This window comes from Argiope bruennichi, chromosome 10, assembly GCF_947563725.1.
Source record: "Argiope bruennichi chromosome 10, qqArgBrue1.1, whole genome shotgun sequence".
NCBI classification, from domain to species: domain Eukaryota; kingdom Metazoa; phylum Arthropoda; class Arachnida; order Araneae; family Araneidae; genus Argiope; species Argiope bruennichi.
Genome location: NC_079160.1, coordinates 109,612,400 through 109,628,334, shown reverse-complemented (window position 1 = coordinate 109,628,334; position 15,935 = coordinate 109,612,400). Strand labels below are relative to the sequence as shown.

At 31.1% G+C, this 15,935-nt stretch overlaps 2 protein-coding genes across 3 annotated transcripts in view; both read right to left on the bottom strand.

The window, feature by feature from the left end:
* LOC129987609 (A disintegrin and metalloproteinase with thrombospondin motifs like) overlaps nucleotides 1-3,653 on the bottom strand; it is a 49,613-nt gene extending 45,960 nt beyond the window's left edge. The window contains exon 1 of one of the 2 annotated variants that reach the window (XM_056095572.1): nucleotides 3,537-3,653. The gene's annotated coding sequence lies outside the window, so the exon portion shown is untranslated. Of the gene's footprint in view, nucleotides 1-734; nucleotides 928-3,536 lie in introns of those variants that run through there. The other variant, XM_056095571.1, reaches the window with a different exon arrangement.
* A 6,265-nt stretch (nucleotides 3,654-9,918) lies between these two features.
* LOC129988293 (organic cation transporter protein-like) overlaps nucleotides 9,919-15,935 on the bottom strand; it is a 48,916-nt gene continuing 42,899 nt past the window's right edge. Inside the window, exons 11-12 of the mRNA XM_056096480.1 lie at nucleotides 15,169-15,308; nucleotides 9,919-13,591 (exon numbers count right to left, since the gene is read on the bottom strand). Coding sequence (XP_055952455.1) covers nucleotides 13,501-13,591; nucleotides 15,169-15,308 — 231 coding nt within the window. The 3' untranslated portion in view covers nucleotides 9,919-13,500. The remainder of the gene's footprint in view (nucleotides 13,592-15,168; nucleotides 15,309-15,935) is intronic.

The window sequence follows — 15,935 nt, the reverse complement described above, 5'->3', positions numbered from 1 at the left end:
GTTATTTAGAAGCAGCACTAGGGCTGATTTGTGACTGGCCTCTTAATTTTGGGCAGCGATCAGATGGACTGAGAGGCTTGTGTATTGGGGCATGATTTTGGTCCCTTCGAAACTAATGTGCCATGGGCCCATTTTGCGTGATGGTTATCCAGTGGAAGCAAATTTCGAACATGTTATTTTTCAGTTCCTATTGAATAGCGACTTTGAAATCCCGTTTTAAAGCAACACTAGCGTTATTTTGAGAAGACCTCGTAATTTTGAACCATGTTCAGATGACGAGAACGATATCTAAGCTAACATCCCCTCTGCAATCTTCTGAGAGGCATCACCAATCGCGCATCACCAATCCCAAAGTTGAGACTTTGGCAACAGGTCATATTGCTTTTTATAATCTATAACAAGTATATTAATATATCTAATAATATAGTTATAATTAACTATTCGTTTAGAAATAATACGAAGGCTAATTTGAAGTGGAAATCATAAATCTGGAATATGGTAATATGAATAGGACGACATTAGGGCAGGAGCACCTAATGATCTACTTCTTACAATGATAATCGTTTTATAAACAAAAAATTATATATATGCACAAAAAAATTTACATATATCTAAAAATGTTAGAAAATAATTACGAATACAAAGCATCTAGGCATATAATATGAGACGTTAAAGTTTTTATAAATATTATAAGTAAAAATAATTATTTAAAATACCATAGAATAGCTGTGTACCTTTTTGATCCTTTGTTCTTTGCTTGTTGTTTCAGTATAAAAAATTTATTCTCCTTAAAAAGAAGTATGTAATAAAACTCTAACATTAAAAGTTTAAAAACATGAACAAATGCCGTTTCAACAACAGGGCTAAAAATTAAAATTGGAAGCCAAATATCTATATATAAAATGTTTGACCAAACAATAAATAGCAGCTACCACACCTCTGTTGACATGAAACAAACATATTCAATGACAAAGCAAAACTGAAATCAGCATGTCAATATACGGATTGACTGATTGATTGAAATGGGGAATTTAGTTATAAATGTGCTCACAAAAGTCATAGTTAGTAAAGATAAAAGAACTTCAAAGAGTGAAGAAAGAACTACTGGTGCTATTTATTAATCAAAGATATTTTTTGAACGACAAAATTATTCAGTTGTTGACATTAACCTTTCTAAAAGCTTGATTGTTAAATTACATATTCGATACAATCCAAGAGCATATATATTATTTTCTTTTCTTGGTTATAGATTGATAAAGAAGACTATTGTAAGATCAAATTTATTTAGAAGAGGCAGACTAATAATGAGAATTGGGCAAACAATTTCTTGGTGCTTATTATTTTTAGTTTCAATCATCTTTTAAAATGAGATTTTCCAAGAATATGCTTTCTTTTGCAATCAAGTCTATAGATGGTTTGAATACATGACTATTTTTGCAGGAGAAACCGCCTTTTTATTTCAAATGATATTTGGAAAAATCCATACCAATTTTGTAATTGCTTTTTTCTATTTCTATAGTACCTTGCTTTGCTATTTTTAAGGTTCAGTTATCTTTTGAAGTGAAATTGTTCAGTAATATGAAACAATATTTTCCTTTGCAATCAAATTTATATATGGGTTCGAATCCGTGACTATTTTTTTCAGGGGAAACCGTCTTTTCATTTCAAGCGATATTTTTAAGAACAGAATCCAATTTTGCATTGCCACTGCTATTTTAAAAATGTCTCGCTTTGCTATTTTTAAGGTTTCAATCATCTTTTAAAAAAGAGAGATTTTCTGGAATATGCGATAATATTGCCGCATTGAAAAGAGGCAGTCTACTCTCCATGGCCGAATGGTCATAGCACTGGTCTCTTAATCAAGAGATCGTAAGTTCGAATCCCGCTAAAGACAATGCGATTCACAGTCTACGTAAATATTTAATTCCTTGATTTTATGTTTTCCTTTATTTCATGTTCCAAAAGATTCTGGACATTTCTTTAGTTTACCAGACAAGAATTCTGGACTTTTCTTACTGTCTCCAGAAAAGTATTTTGGAACTTCCCCTGCTAGTTTAAAAACAGAAGATCTGTCATTCACTGGGTTCTCAGTTCAGAGTTGAGTTAATAAATTGGTTTAGCTTTATTTCTTGTGTGTGTCATTGAGTTCCACCCGATGAAGAACCTACATGACAATATTTTCCTTTGCAATCAAACCTATATTTGATCCGGAACCGCGGTGGCCTGGTGGTAAGGTCTTGATATCGGAACCGGAGGACTTCAGGTTCGGGACCCGATTCTACCGAAGAACCGTCGTGTAAGCGGATCTGGTGCATGTTAAAGCCGTCATTATCAAACGTCCTCCCGCTAGTGTGGTGTGACGGGGAGAGGGGGTGCCAGCTCAGGTGTCGTCCTCGTCATCTGACTGTGGTTCAAAACTACGAGGTCTGTACCAAAATGGCCCTAGTGTTTGTTTAAAACGGGACATTAAAATAACTAAACTATATTTGGGGTCTGAATCCGACCGAAATCACCTTTTCATTTCAAGTGATATTTGGATGAATCCAATCCATTTTTATACTTGTAGTTTTTTTAACAACCATTTTATGTGAATGATCTTCAATGATTTGGTATCAAAACTTTTCACGGTTTGAAGGGATGTTATGTGTCAGAAAAAGATTTCTTTTGTTCTGAAATTGAGAGTATATCAGTAATTTCCCGCATAGCTAAACCTTCAGCCGTAAAGATAAAATTAATGGACGGAATTCATCTGATAACATAAAGGCAGGTACTGACATCATAAAAATTCCGATTAGGCATGAACTTGTCCAGTAAAACAGTATTTTTACTAAGAAATAATACATAACAATTTTATTGCTTTAAGCTGATGGCTTTATAAAACAGACCTTTAAGTTTGTACCTGGATGTGTTGCCAGATAAGAAAATGAAGAGTGGGCAAAAGTTCTAACACGCCTTTTCGCGTTTAACCCTTAACTAGAGAGGTGAAATTTTAGGACTTAACTGTGGAGGGGCAGTCTACGAGACCGCATTTCATTTACACTTAAATTAAATTCCTAATGAATGTATTCGTATGAAAAACTGCCAATAAATTTTGTAGATATTTTTCTTGATATCTAGATACGTTTTAGAAAATTTTCAAAACATATTGTCATTGAAAAAAGTAAATGCGTTGGAACATACATTTTCTTCTCAAATTACATGTTACAATAAATAATATTCTTGAAAAAGCATATTACTTTTTACTTTTTAAATCATATTCATTTTTACAGTGTATGAAGATATATAGAAGACAATATAAGGTAAAATTCAACAATTATATGAAAAAAAAATGACAATGGGTAAAATTTGGCCTCTTTTTATCGGCTTCTGTGACTTTCATAGTACGGTTTTCTTTAACATTTAAACATACAGGTTAAGAACTAATATAAAAACCAACCTATAAATTCTGTATATTTATATATATTGGGATATTAATATATTTTATAAATTTTTCAAAATACATTACCACTAGAAAAATTAATTATGTTTGAACATACATATCAAAATCAGTTGAATGCGAACTTTCATCGAAAAACTCTTCTGTATAATTATCCTTATCGCTAAAATCACTTTATGCTTCATTTAAAAGTGTCTGGAGAATTGCTTCATGAAAGGATCAGTAAACTGGATGTTATTTCAGGGCCCAAGTTTTAGCGCCATCTGCTAAGCCTTGTTTATCACTGGGACACTAACAGGGAGGTGCTGTCTCAGAGACCGCGCTCGAGGAGTTAACTGAATTATTTAAAAAAATATCTGCTGAAATCGGTTGAAAAAGTGCACATGTATTGAAGGTCACAAAACAGGAAGCTACGGGGTGAATTCATTCAATTGAATTAAAAATAGAATATGGGTGACAGAAAACTCCATCGCTAGCGGTTTCATAGACCACCCGTCCCCATTTAAGGGTCAAATAAAAATCTATTAATTTTAGAGCGAAAGTTTATACCTAAAAATGGAAACCACCTTCAAAGGAAAAGTGGAACTTATCACATAGAAGGTTTTGTAGTTTCTAAAGCCAGAAAAAGAATGACTCAGCTCAAGCCATTGGAAAACAAATGTCACTGGGAGGTCCTGAATGGATCAATTAAACAGAATGAAGAATATTGCAGCAAAGCAAACACATAAGTCAATGACTTATATTCTTATAATCTTAAAACATCCGAATACATTAATGCATTAGAAAAATGATAAAGTGATTGTTATGAGTATGATAATTTGTTTGATAGACAAAGACCCCTTCAAATTAAGTTGCAGATTGCATGCTTTTATTAAAAAATACCATAGCTTAAAACAGCGACCTAGAGATCATATAACTGGATATGTAGTCACAATTCGGCCTATTAGGGCTGGAAAAGCTGGACAAATATAACATAACTATAACTGAAATGATATTTATTGGAAACTATATGGACAATATTAGGATGGCTACATAAATTAAAAAGTTGTAATCTTTGATGAACTTTATGGTGATCTGTTATGATTATTGGACAGACAACCCTTCGAAGTTCATTATTAAATTCTTTGCAGGATTTAATAATGGACTTGTTTATATAACAAACAATCAGCATTGAAATTAGTGGTTTACAAATCGGCTCGCTGGAGACGAATCAGCGTGAAAATTGAAAAGGGATGCATGGAAACACACATTGGTAAGTAAGTAATTTTTAAATCATTAACAAATAGTTATAGTAAATTGCTAAGTATCCCTTTAATGCCCCAACCAAGCCTTAAGATTTTTGAAACTTTTTTACGTCTCCTATCACAAGGGTGGTCGACACTTGAACTGTTATTAAAAGTAACAGTAGAAGAAGTTATTCGTGAAGTGGGTTTAGGGGTGGGTCGTTATCGGTGAATAAAAGAAAGGATAATTTGAAAAATATTTATATATATATATTTTTAATTTGAACAAAATTTCTGGAATTTCACTTAAGCATATGATCTATAAAAGCAAATAATTGTTAAAAATTTCAGATCAATATTAGTAATATATATTTTTTTTGGAAAAAAATTAACTTTGCAGGAAAAAACAGGATCGAAAAATGCCCTTTAAGTACTTTTTTTTATATATCGAAGTTTGAGGACTAAAAAAAAGTCTTATCTAAAAGTATTACTTTACGATTTCGAATAATATCAAAATGGCCGATTTCGAAATAAAGGATGGAAATTAAGTTTGAAGTAAAAATTTTGTCTAAATTTTCAAGCTTAAACACATTTTTGGAAGAGTGTTACGCTGGTGAGTCCTACTTTCAAAAGTGTTTCAAGAACTACAGTAAGGAAAGATTTCCTTTCTTTTTAAGATTTCAAGATAAATGCATGCCAATACAACAAGTGCATTAGAGAAAATCAGATATCTGGACAAACGCACCCTTGTATCAAACAGACACTTATGACTGGTATGCATCTTTATCTGAATCGATGACAAGTTCCTAAGAAATTTTGTTTAATCTGCTCTTGCACTGTTTATGGTGCTGAATTTTTATAGTTGGTTGTTTCATGAAAAGAAAATTGCAAAATAAGTAACGTAACGAAGAAAGAATTGAAGCAACTATTCGGCAAATTCTTGCAGTTTGAATCTAAATTTCATATTAATGGTAATTACTTTCATCTTTTTAATAACTGAAGAATCTTAAATCTGTAAAATCAAAATAATTTTTGTGATTGTTATATACTATATTATATATTAACCGCTTATGACGACCAGCTTTATTAATAGCAACAATTTAGTAATTTTATTTTATCTAACCAAATGGAAGTTATTGTTTTAAATATACTTATAGAATAAATATAAAGAATTTTGATTTGTTGGACATGTTTACAAAGTGGCGAAAATAATTGGTGAACAAATCAAATAATTGGGAGTTGTTGAGGCAACCAAAACGGATGGACAAAGGAGATGTAGTCATAAGACCACATGAAATCTCTTTCAATTTAATTTATACTTAATTAAAATTAAAATTTTGGAAAAATCGCTTGGACAGGAATATTAAATAATTAAAGATTGCACACACTAACGCAATGCATCATTTGTAATTATATTTTTAATATCAATTTTTTCATTTTCATTTTCTCGTATACGAAAGAAAAAAGAATATTGCAATTGTTAAAAAAAAAAGTCCAAATTCGAGATTTTGATGAATTTCCAAGTTTTTGACAGCAAGATAACTCAAAACATTTTGAGCTAGACAAATGAAATTCGACATATAGACTTAAGCCCAAATTTGTAATTTCTATCTTATTTCGTATGAAATCAATTGACAAAAAATCTGACTATGTGGTTGTTCGATTGTATGTGAATTCGATAACTCCAAAAAAATCTAGATAGATAAAATTTTGTATCCAGGTAAAGTAAAAATTGTTTTGAAATTTGAAACCACATATGTCAAAGGGCTGATGGTTTATCAGTCTGTACTTTTGCAATCATGTAAACGCAATAATAATCAGAATGACTTAAATCAATGAAATATGAAAATGTTAATGTCAGTAAAAGTCGTTCAAAGTATGTATTCGCAAGATACATTCAGTAAAAATGTTAGATTCACTCAAATGATCTATATTTAGTAACTATTGCTCGCAAATGGGTGCCTCCAAGGTCAACATTTTTATTTGGAGGAGATGAGATGAGATCTCAATTGGAGAGTATGCGAGTATGTTTCGGGATGCGAAAGTTTCACATCTCCTCGAACACATCACCTCGAACTGTCATTCGCTGGCTTCACATGGAACCATTTTGTTTTATTCTACAATACAGTAAAAAAAAATGTTAATTTAAAATTAAGTCAATTCGATATGTCAAAAAATTTCAATTTTTTTTCACGCTGACTCACGATCTAATTAAATGAAATATATTATGTGATCTTATGACTATAATTCAATTTCCGTGCCAGAAATTGATTTCAATTGGCCGTTAAAAAGGCTTTGGAATTGCCTATTAGCACGATAATTTCAATAAAGCTTTTAGATTCAAGCCACAAGTCTATATTTCGTGACGATTGTTTGCCATTGCCATTCAAGGAGCTGACGGCCATACTGAATACCCATAATTTTATCCGGTGGTTGGGGGAGTCAACCCATTGACTCTCCGACCCCCCACGAAGGCACACGGATTTAAACCATAAGGCTGAATGACCGGACCGCCGCAACAGCAACACTTTCGGAAAATGTGGTTGAGTCCTAAGGGCCATCACCGGCTACTGTAGAACCTTCCCCGAAGGAAGTACGTCCCGTCATCGATGGGAGGAGTCAGATCCTCCACCTATTAGTGTACCCTCCAGGGTGGCGAGATCCAACCACCATGCCGGAAGCATCTCATCCTCATTTCGAAGTGCCCTCCCGGGGAATGTGGGGGGGGGATAAGACCTCTGTTGGAGAATATATGGAAAGTTTCTGGGAGACTCTTGCCGAAGCGTTTAAGCTGATGTCAAAAAGGCTTTTCTTCCCAATGCAATTTTTGATTCTGTTTTGTAGGTTTGTATCCTAAAGAAAGGAGTATTGAAGGCATATTCTTCTGCCTCATATGATAAAACACTCATTTCCATATGGATGGCAAGTCAAAGATTGATAATAAATAAGTAACTTTTTCACCTTTTTGTATACATTTTATGAAAAAGGATAAAACTATTGTAATCACCTAAAATTCTACCTCGAGAGTTTAATCAATACTCATGATTCCGAATTTCCTGAGTATATTGTTGGAATTATGTTTATATGTGAACAAAATAAATAAAGATCAGCATGAATTAGATATGTGGTTTATAAACTAACAACACAACATTTGGTTTATAATCTTGCACAAAATTTGTAGTTTTCTATCAAATATTTCATGAAATCTATCAAATAGATATCTGTACGTCTGTGCTCACGTGAGTGAGAAAACAGATAAATGTAAAAAAGAAAACTTATAATGCGGTTATATCTTTAGAAATGTAAAACGCTTTAAACGTTCGTATTGAGTCCGTTAAAGGGCAGACTCTCTATTTTCTAGTGCATAAATGCGATTGCTCAAACTCGTAATGATACAGTTTAACGAAATTTGGTATGTGATCTGATTATCAACTTTGTACGTTTGTGTTAAATTTTAACTCTAAATGAAGATATCTAAAATGATACTCTCGAGTGAGTGTTTTCTCTCTATACTAAGAAGCACAAAACGTAAATTTTGTATAAATATATACATGAAAGTTGTACATGTCCCCTGGTACATTACCTACAGTATTTACAGAACTGCCAATTGCAATTTCTCCACCTTATTCAGAAATATTCTGTTTTTGACTCTTTAACGAACCAGAAATACTATGCCAACATTCATATAGTTATAATATTAGATTATTTGTAAATTCTGTGCTGTATGGATCACAAAATTAACAGCAAACCACAATTTCCTTCATTTAATACTGGAAAATCTGGGCAAGAGTCATGCCCAATTCAATTAGGGTTGTTCGGATTTTTATTGAAACCCATTTTTATTTTTCCTTGGTTATTGACTGTATGCAAAGTGATCGGTAAATTCCTTTTAAACCTTTAAAATTCAAAAATGCATCTCGTATATCCAGGAAAATAATATGTACTTTTAGTAAAATGAGTATGTTGAATTTAGTGAGACAAGATATAGCACCCCTAGCAACGAAATAAGGAAGTTGCAATATATATATATATATAAAGATCGTTCAGAAAGTCATTTAGAAAAAGAAACATTATACCACAATAAAAACACAGGAAAAGTTTGATGGAGTTATTTATGAAACTAACTGAGATATTTGAGATTAAAATTATTAACTTTCCGTGACTTGAAAAAAGGGTTCTTCCTAAAATTGATTATATTATTATATGTCCTACTAAATTTTCTACCACCCTTGAATGCATTTTTTTTAATAATTTTTGTTTACTTTCTTTGTGGTCTAAATTTCACTGCACCATGGTTTAACTCAGTAAAACTGTATGATAATAAAGGATAATACATTTTCAATTTTTGGACGAATCCTCTGAAATCACTTTACTTGTCGAATATTTTATGCGATGATTGCTTGGAAATAGAGCTGAGTATAAATGGCGATTATATTTGACCCATAGAGTAGTAGAAAGTCATGGAGTCATTATAAGTCATAGAGTTGTAGCATATAATGGATTAATTATCTAACAGGAAATGAACTAAAATTAAAAAAAAGATTATATGTCAGTCATGTGAAGAGGGAAAATACATCTGAAATACAAAAAAAAAAAAAAAAAAATCAATTTTTCGAAAACAGCCTAAAGAAAATTTGAAAATAGATTTTTTTAAATCACAGCTATCAAATTTATTGTAAATTATAATTCCCAAATTACGGAAGCAAAAAAACTTCAAAAAGTCAATGGAATAATAAATTTTAGACACTTTTATAGAATTTTTATTGATGCTAATCAAAGGCTTTGGGCCAATAATTTTCATTCACTTATTATGAGAAGCATTATTAAATATCTAGAAAGTTAAGTAGAATGCATTCTTTCATTGATTTAGCAAATATGAAGTAGGGGCTCGGGACACGAAATTTTTTCATCCCTTCAAAATATTTCTTTTTCAAAAGTGGGACATTTACAACTATCTTCCCCCTACTTCCGGTGACTAGACCAAGGTATACCCTCATTTTTTTAATTTTTATTGATCACTTGAAGAATATGGAAGTCTTTATTAATATGAAATATTTCCCATTTTCTTAGATTTCTAATGTAAAAAAAAGGTAATACAAATCCGTGTTCCAAATTTGATTATAATAATAATGATACAATTATTAATAATAATAATGATGATGCAGTTTGATAAAAAAATGATAAAATAATAAAAACTTGTCAAACAATGTCATTGTGGAGATATGTTGAAAGAATGAAATCATAATTCAAGAGATTAAATGTTTTTAAAATAGTAAAAATTTATTTACAGATATATATTATAATTTTTTAGGAACATATAAATAAGAAAACATATAAAAAATTACTTAAAACGTAAGATTGTAAACATAATTTTAGTAGACTAGTGGCCGAAAAGAAAAAACTTGAAATTTTAAATTTCGGTTTATTCCACCACGGGAGTTAAAATTTGTACAGAGAAAGAGAGGGAATTTTTTCCCTCTAGTGATTTTACTATAAGATTCTGATAGGGATTTCTTTTCCACATATCGATTTAGCCAAGGGGATATTAGGTATCTTTAAAAGAATGTTGTAAGCATTAGGGATTTTTATCTCTTTGCTCTGAGTGTGGAAAATCTATTGATGGTCAAAATGAAATAAAACTCTATCTCCAACAACTTTGAACTATTTAAACATCGACATAAAACAATGATGAGATTCAAAAGATAAATACGCTAAATTAGATTTATAAAGAAATGCCAAATTAAAATAAAAATACTACTAAAATAACAATTAAATTTATTGAAAACAGTTTATAAAAACATACTTTCATTAAATACTAAAAGATAGAAATTTTTAAATTTTTCTTTTCATTGGTTATTATACATATTTTTGAAAAGTTTTTGCTTTAAATTCATTGGCAGGTAAAGCGTCTACTACGGAATTAAATTTTTATTAAATTAATCAATTAATTGATAACTAATCAATAAAAATATTAAAATCTTGAATCGTCATAGAGAACAAGAGAATATTCAAAATTTTAAAACGTTACCACAAAAGAAAGTGAATAGAAAATCTATTACAAAATTCCCTCTTTAACAATTTGCAATAAAATATGTTCAATAAAATTATGAAGTAATATTCTGAAGGTTTTCAAATAATATTTTAGGAAGCAACAACAATGCAATATAACATAGGAACCCGAACGGTTATAAACAGAACGTCTTGAAAACATTACTTCAAATTATAAAAGGTAGTAGAAGAGTCAAAATAAAGTTATTTTTGCAATAAAATATGGCAAATGAACTTCATTTGGATTCCTTTTCTAGATAGTATAGAAAAGAACATGTTTGCAAGATACAACACTGAGTAAGATAGCTCTATTTCTTGAACATCGCAATTACCAGAATTATCACATTTGATTTCTTATCAAGTAGTCAGACAGATAGACATTCCACTAAAATCCAATCACTGGATTTTGCTGCAACAACAAATTCATCAGATATACCTGATTTTTTGAAATTAAATAGGAGCCCATGTGCCAAAAATGGGCATATTATGATAGGTTTGGTTTGGTTTGGTTTGGTTTTATGGCTCAAGAGCCATCTTTGGCCATACTGCGCCAAGCATATGGTTTGACATCAGGCCATATTAAAATAAACTTATTAGAAGAATAAAAATGCTAAATAATGATAAAACTTTTTACACGTACTCTCAATGTAAAATTTAAGAATTACAATATGAATAATGATTTTGAAAAGGAAAATAGGTGTTGCATAGTAAAAAATAATTATTAATGTCAAAAAGTATTAAATGCAAATAAAAAACTGAACTGCCTTTAAAAAGTTAAAGATATTTGGGTGGTGTTTCTCACCCACCAAGTCAATCATATTGACAGAAGATGAATGGAAGAAGTTCTGGCGATGAGAATTAAATGATGGACATTCGACCAAAATATGCTTCACATTAAAATCAGTGTTACATGCTGGACAAATAGGTGCTCACTCACCGAAAAGGAGCATATTATGATAGGATAATTCGTTGAAGCATCAAATTCAAGGGGTTATAGGGCTTTAAGAGCTAAAACAGACTTCGGTAAGGTCAAAGTTGGTCAGATGCAACTCTCTATACTGTTAGGAAAAATTTTTAAACTTGGTTAGGTTTTTTTAAAACATAGCTTTGTAAAACATTTAACATAATCATAATTTTTTTAAGTCAGTGAAATCTTTTTTATTAATTAAAACATATGTGAAAAAAACGTTTCGTATAAATTGTAGAAGGTAGAATTTGTTTGAAGGTAAAGTTTTTCAGAAAATGAGCAACTTATATTAGTAAATGTTGCACCAGTTTACTTCATAAGAACGTGGTAATCATGCAAAGTGAAATATATTTTAATAGAATTACTGGAGTTATTTTACTTTTCATGTCGTTAAAATAAGATAAAACTCTTTAAAAAATATTTTTGGTATATTAGCAAGTACTGAAAAAAGTATTCATAATAATTCTTTGATTTTGCATGGTTTTTTTTATTATGTATATATGAGAATACTTGGAAAATTTCATACTGATACGATGGAATATTTTTATTTAATCATGTGCTCAAACTCTGAAAATGTAGTATTCTGAAAAATGACTTAAAAAAAAAAACCCTTTATTAAACTTCTTTGTTCAAGAATACCACAATTAAATATCACTGACCTTCACATTTCAATTCAACAATGACCTTCACGTTTCAATTCAACAGTGACCTTCACGTTTCAATTCAACAGTGACCTTCACGTTTCAATTCAACAGTTACCTTCACGTTTTTAACTATATCTTTTAAACTAATTAACATACATCCATGTGCAATACCTTAAAATGATTTAAACATACGGCTAGATTTTGGCTATCAAATGAAATCATTAAAAAATTTCGAAAAATTAAAAGTTTTATAGCCCCCTAAAAACAAAATCCATTAAAAGCTTGTTTCATTTGCTTGTCTTTAATTTTATTTTTGAAATAATTTTTTATCAATTTGTTTGTTGGCCTCAAGAATTATTCGAACTTCGCTTCCTTCTAAATATCATTGCCAGAACTCATTTTTTAAAAATCCTGTTGGGATGAAGCGAGCGGACTATTTTTCTAGCGTAGGAATATCTGTGTAATTACGCTTCTGCTTCGTTCTGGCCCATTCCTCCCGCGAACTGCTTAACATGATGCTGTGTGTGTATTTGTCAATACCTGTGTTCTTTTCTTTTCGTTTCCTATGTCTAATAAATGTGCTGTCTTCAAGAACCATGCTGAGATTTATTGAAAAGTAACAACAAATCTAAATTAGGCAAGTAGAAGCATTAAGTTTTAAATTTACGAGTAAGTAGTCCAGCCACACTGACTGAACTAGAATTTGAAATGTTCCACAGTTATAGGTCCAAATACTAGATAATTAATTAATATTCGTTTGATCTAAGTTGAAAATTAACATTCTTGATAAAAAAAAATGCAAGTTTTCTCCAATAACAGGTGATTGTGCGTATAGTATGTGAGCCTTACTTGTCATTTCAAATCTTTAAGCACAGATTAGTCCCCAGTGCTCAAATGCAACATTTCCAAAGCAAGCAGTCTTGTGAAAAATGCTTATTTCGGTCTTTATTTGTCTTTGCATTTTGGCCTGATATATTTCCTTGTAAGACCTTGCATTTTAACAAATACATTTTAAACACATTTTCTTAGTATATTTCACATATTTACAAAACACACTTTTTGAAATTTTCTTTCAGTCTTTTCCATATTTGTTATTGCTCTTTTTTTCTTCTTTATATTTTATATATACAATTTTCTTCTTTTTACTTCTTATTACGCTTTATACAGAAGTTATTACTTGTATCAGTCGAATACTAAATCCTCACTTTCACTTCCGTCATTAAAATCTTTTAACATCCATGTTTTCTCTGGATTTTCCTCGGAATCCTTTTTCCTGAAAATAAAATAACGGCTTCATAAACAACAATAACTTCTTATTTGTAATTAACACACAATTGTAATTTTTTTTAGATCAGTTGACATTTTTATAAATTTTGGATTGATAATATTCTTAATATCTCTAAGGAAATTATTTTTCTTTTTCGTTAGGCGAGACAGTTCACATCTTAAATTTTATAAATATATTCATTTTAATGAAGACTGTTTCAAAAATATGCTGTAAATATATATATATACATTTTGTTTATACTATTATGTAGAATTCTTTTAGGGATACTACCTATTACAATAGTTTTCATTCTGCAACTTCTAGAATATTTCTACAGATTATTATTGATAATAAATGATCTTTCTAACCCAAAGCAAATATTCAGAAGTCATATTATACATACATATATACCGGATGATTATATAAAAAAAAACTCTCTCGATATACGAGATTGTGACTATCAAACCGTTCTCAGGAACGGAACGCAATTTTGGTTCAAGGTATTTTAGGATATGCGGTCAATAATCATATGAAAAACAACAGCAAAATATGAAAATTGACAAAAACAACATTTTTTTTAATGAAATATATTCTTCATAGCGAAAAAACAAACAAAAAAATAAATAGTGTTGGAAAGGTAGTGTTGTTGTAGTATGAAAATCATCAGCGATAGATAGACTAAGAAGAAAAGCGTAAACGAACAACAACAGTACAGAAGTAACAGAAAATAAAACATTTTATTGAGTTACACAAATTTTCTACTTGACCTACTTCAACTACGATAACATTTTGCATGCGGCAGATGGTGCCTAGAACCAAAGCACGTGCCATGCCAAGTGGAATCTGTTAAACTTCACATCTCTAAGAGGCATACTGCAGTTGTTGTTTTTTTCTTTTCATTTTAGTTTATCTAGCACTGTTGATTTATCTTCTACAAGTGCCGTTCCAACGCTATCTATTGTTTTTTTTTCTTTAGAACACATTCCAATAGAAAAGAGTTGATACTGCTTTTGAAAATTTTGAAATTACGTCACTGTAACCATTTTTCATAAGCTTCTTGAGCGTATACCTCAAAATATCTTGAACCAAAATTTCATTCTATTCTTGTGAATGCTATGATAGTTAGGTTACAGTGATTACGGATAGCTGTTTTTACAATAACTTGTTATATATAATATATTTTAATCCCTTTATCGTATAGACATGATAATTTTGAATTGATTTGAACCGACAAGTGACGACTTGAGGGAAGGATAAGAAACTCTGGCTGCATTTAACGTTGATCATTCAACTCACAGGGTTGGAGATAATAGGAGGGGGGAAATGTTGAAACGTTTATTTCTCCATAACTTTCTTAAGACTGGACAAAGACAAGAAAACAATTAAAATTGCACAAATAAATGCTTCATCATAAGAAACAATTTTGGGAAAATTTCTGAGGACCTTTACCAAACATGATCCTTACAATAATTATAAGCAAAAAAAAAACTCATAGTCCAGCATTTGTACCGCTTTTTAAGAAATATGTAATTAGAACAGCATATTTTTTGTTTGTTTTCATTGCCATCAGTTTTGGATCTTACCTTGAGATTTGTGCTGCCTCCCTAACAGTGTCTGGCACGCTGCGATTGCTCGTCTCCGGTAGCAGCAGTGCCAGTCCGCCAGCCGAGACGCTGAGAACTCCAAACAGAATCTGTGGGAATACAGGATGGTTTGCTCGTCCCTGTGATATTTGAAGAAAAAAAAACATTATGTTATATTCATTTAGTCCCTGAAAGGATGTATTAAAATATATATGTAAAAAAGGATTAGTTACTTGGTTTAATAGTGCATATCAGGTTAGGCCATGTTTTATTAAACACATATCATACAGAGTGAATCAAAACTTATCGTTCAAGTTTCCTAGGGGAGGTAGGAAATACGTCAGTAAACCGTTTTCGCGCAGGAAAGTTTATCCACAAACATCATCTGCATGGACAAAATGAACAAATGAAGTGGACACAAGGAAACAGTACAGTTAAGTGGTAGCGAATATGACTTTTATTCTAACAAAATGTAAAGTACAGGTTCACAGCAGGTGCTCAAAATTGCTATCATTTCAATCGCAGAACATTTTCAAAAACGCCTGGCATATCACGGTCAGTGCCTGTGGTGGCTACTATTCTGCAACAAAGTAAATTTCATTGTATGGGGGTCTTGTACTCATGGGCTTTCAGGGTCATCCACAAAGCCCCCCCCCCTTCCCCATGCGTCCTCTGCATGCGTGAGCGTACATTTGAGTACGTATTTTTCTGTGCGAAATCGGTTTACTGACGTATTCCCTACCACTCCACGAAATTTAAACGATAAG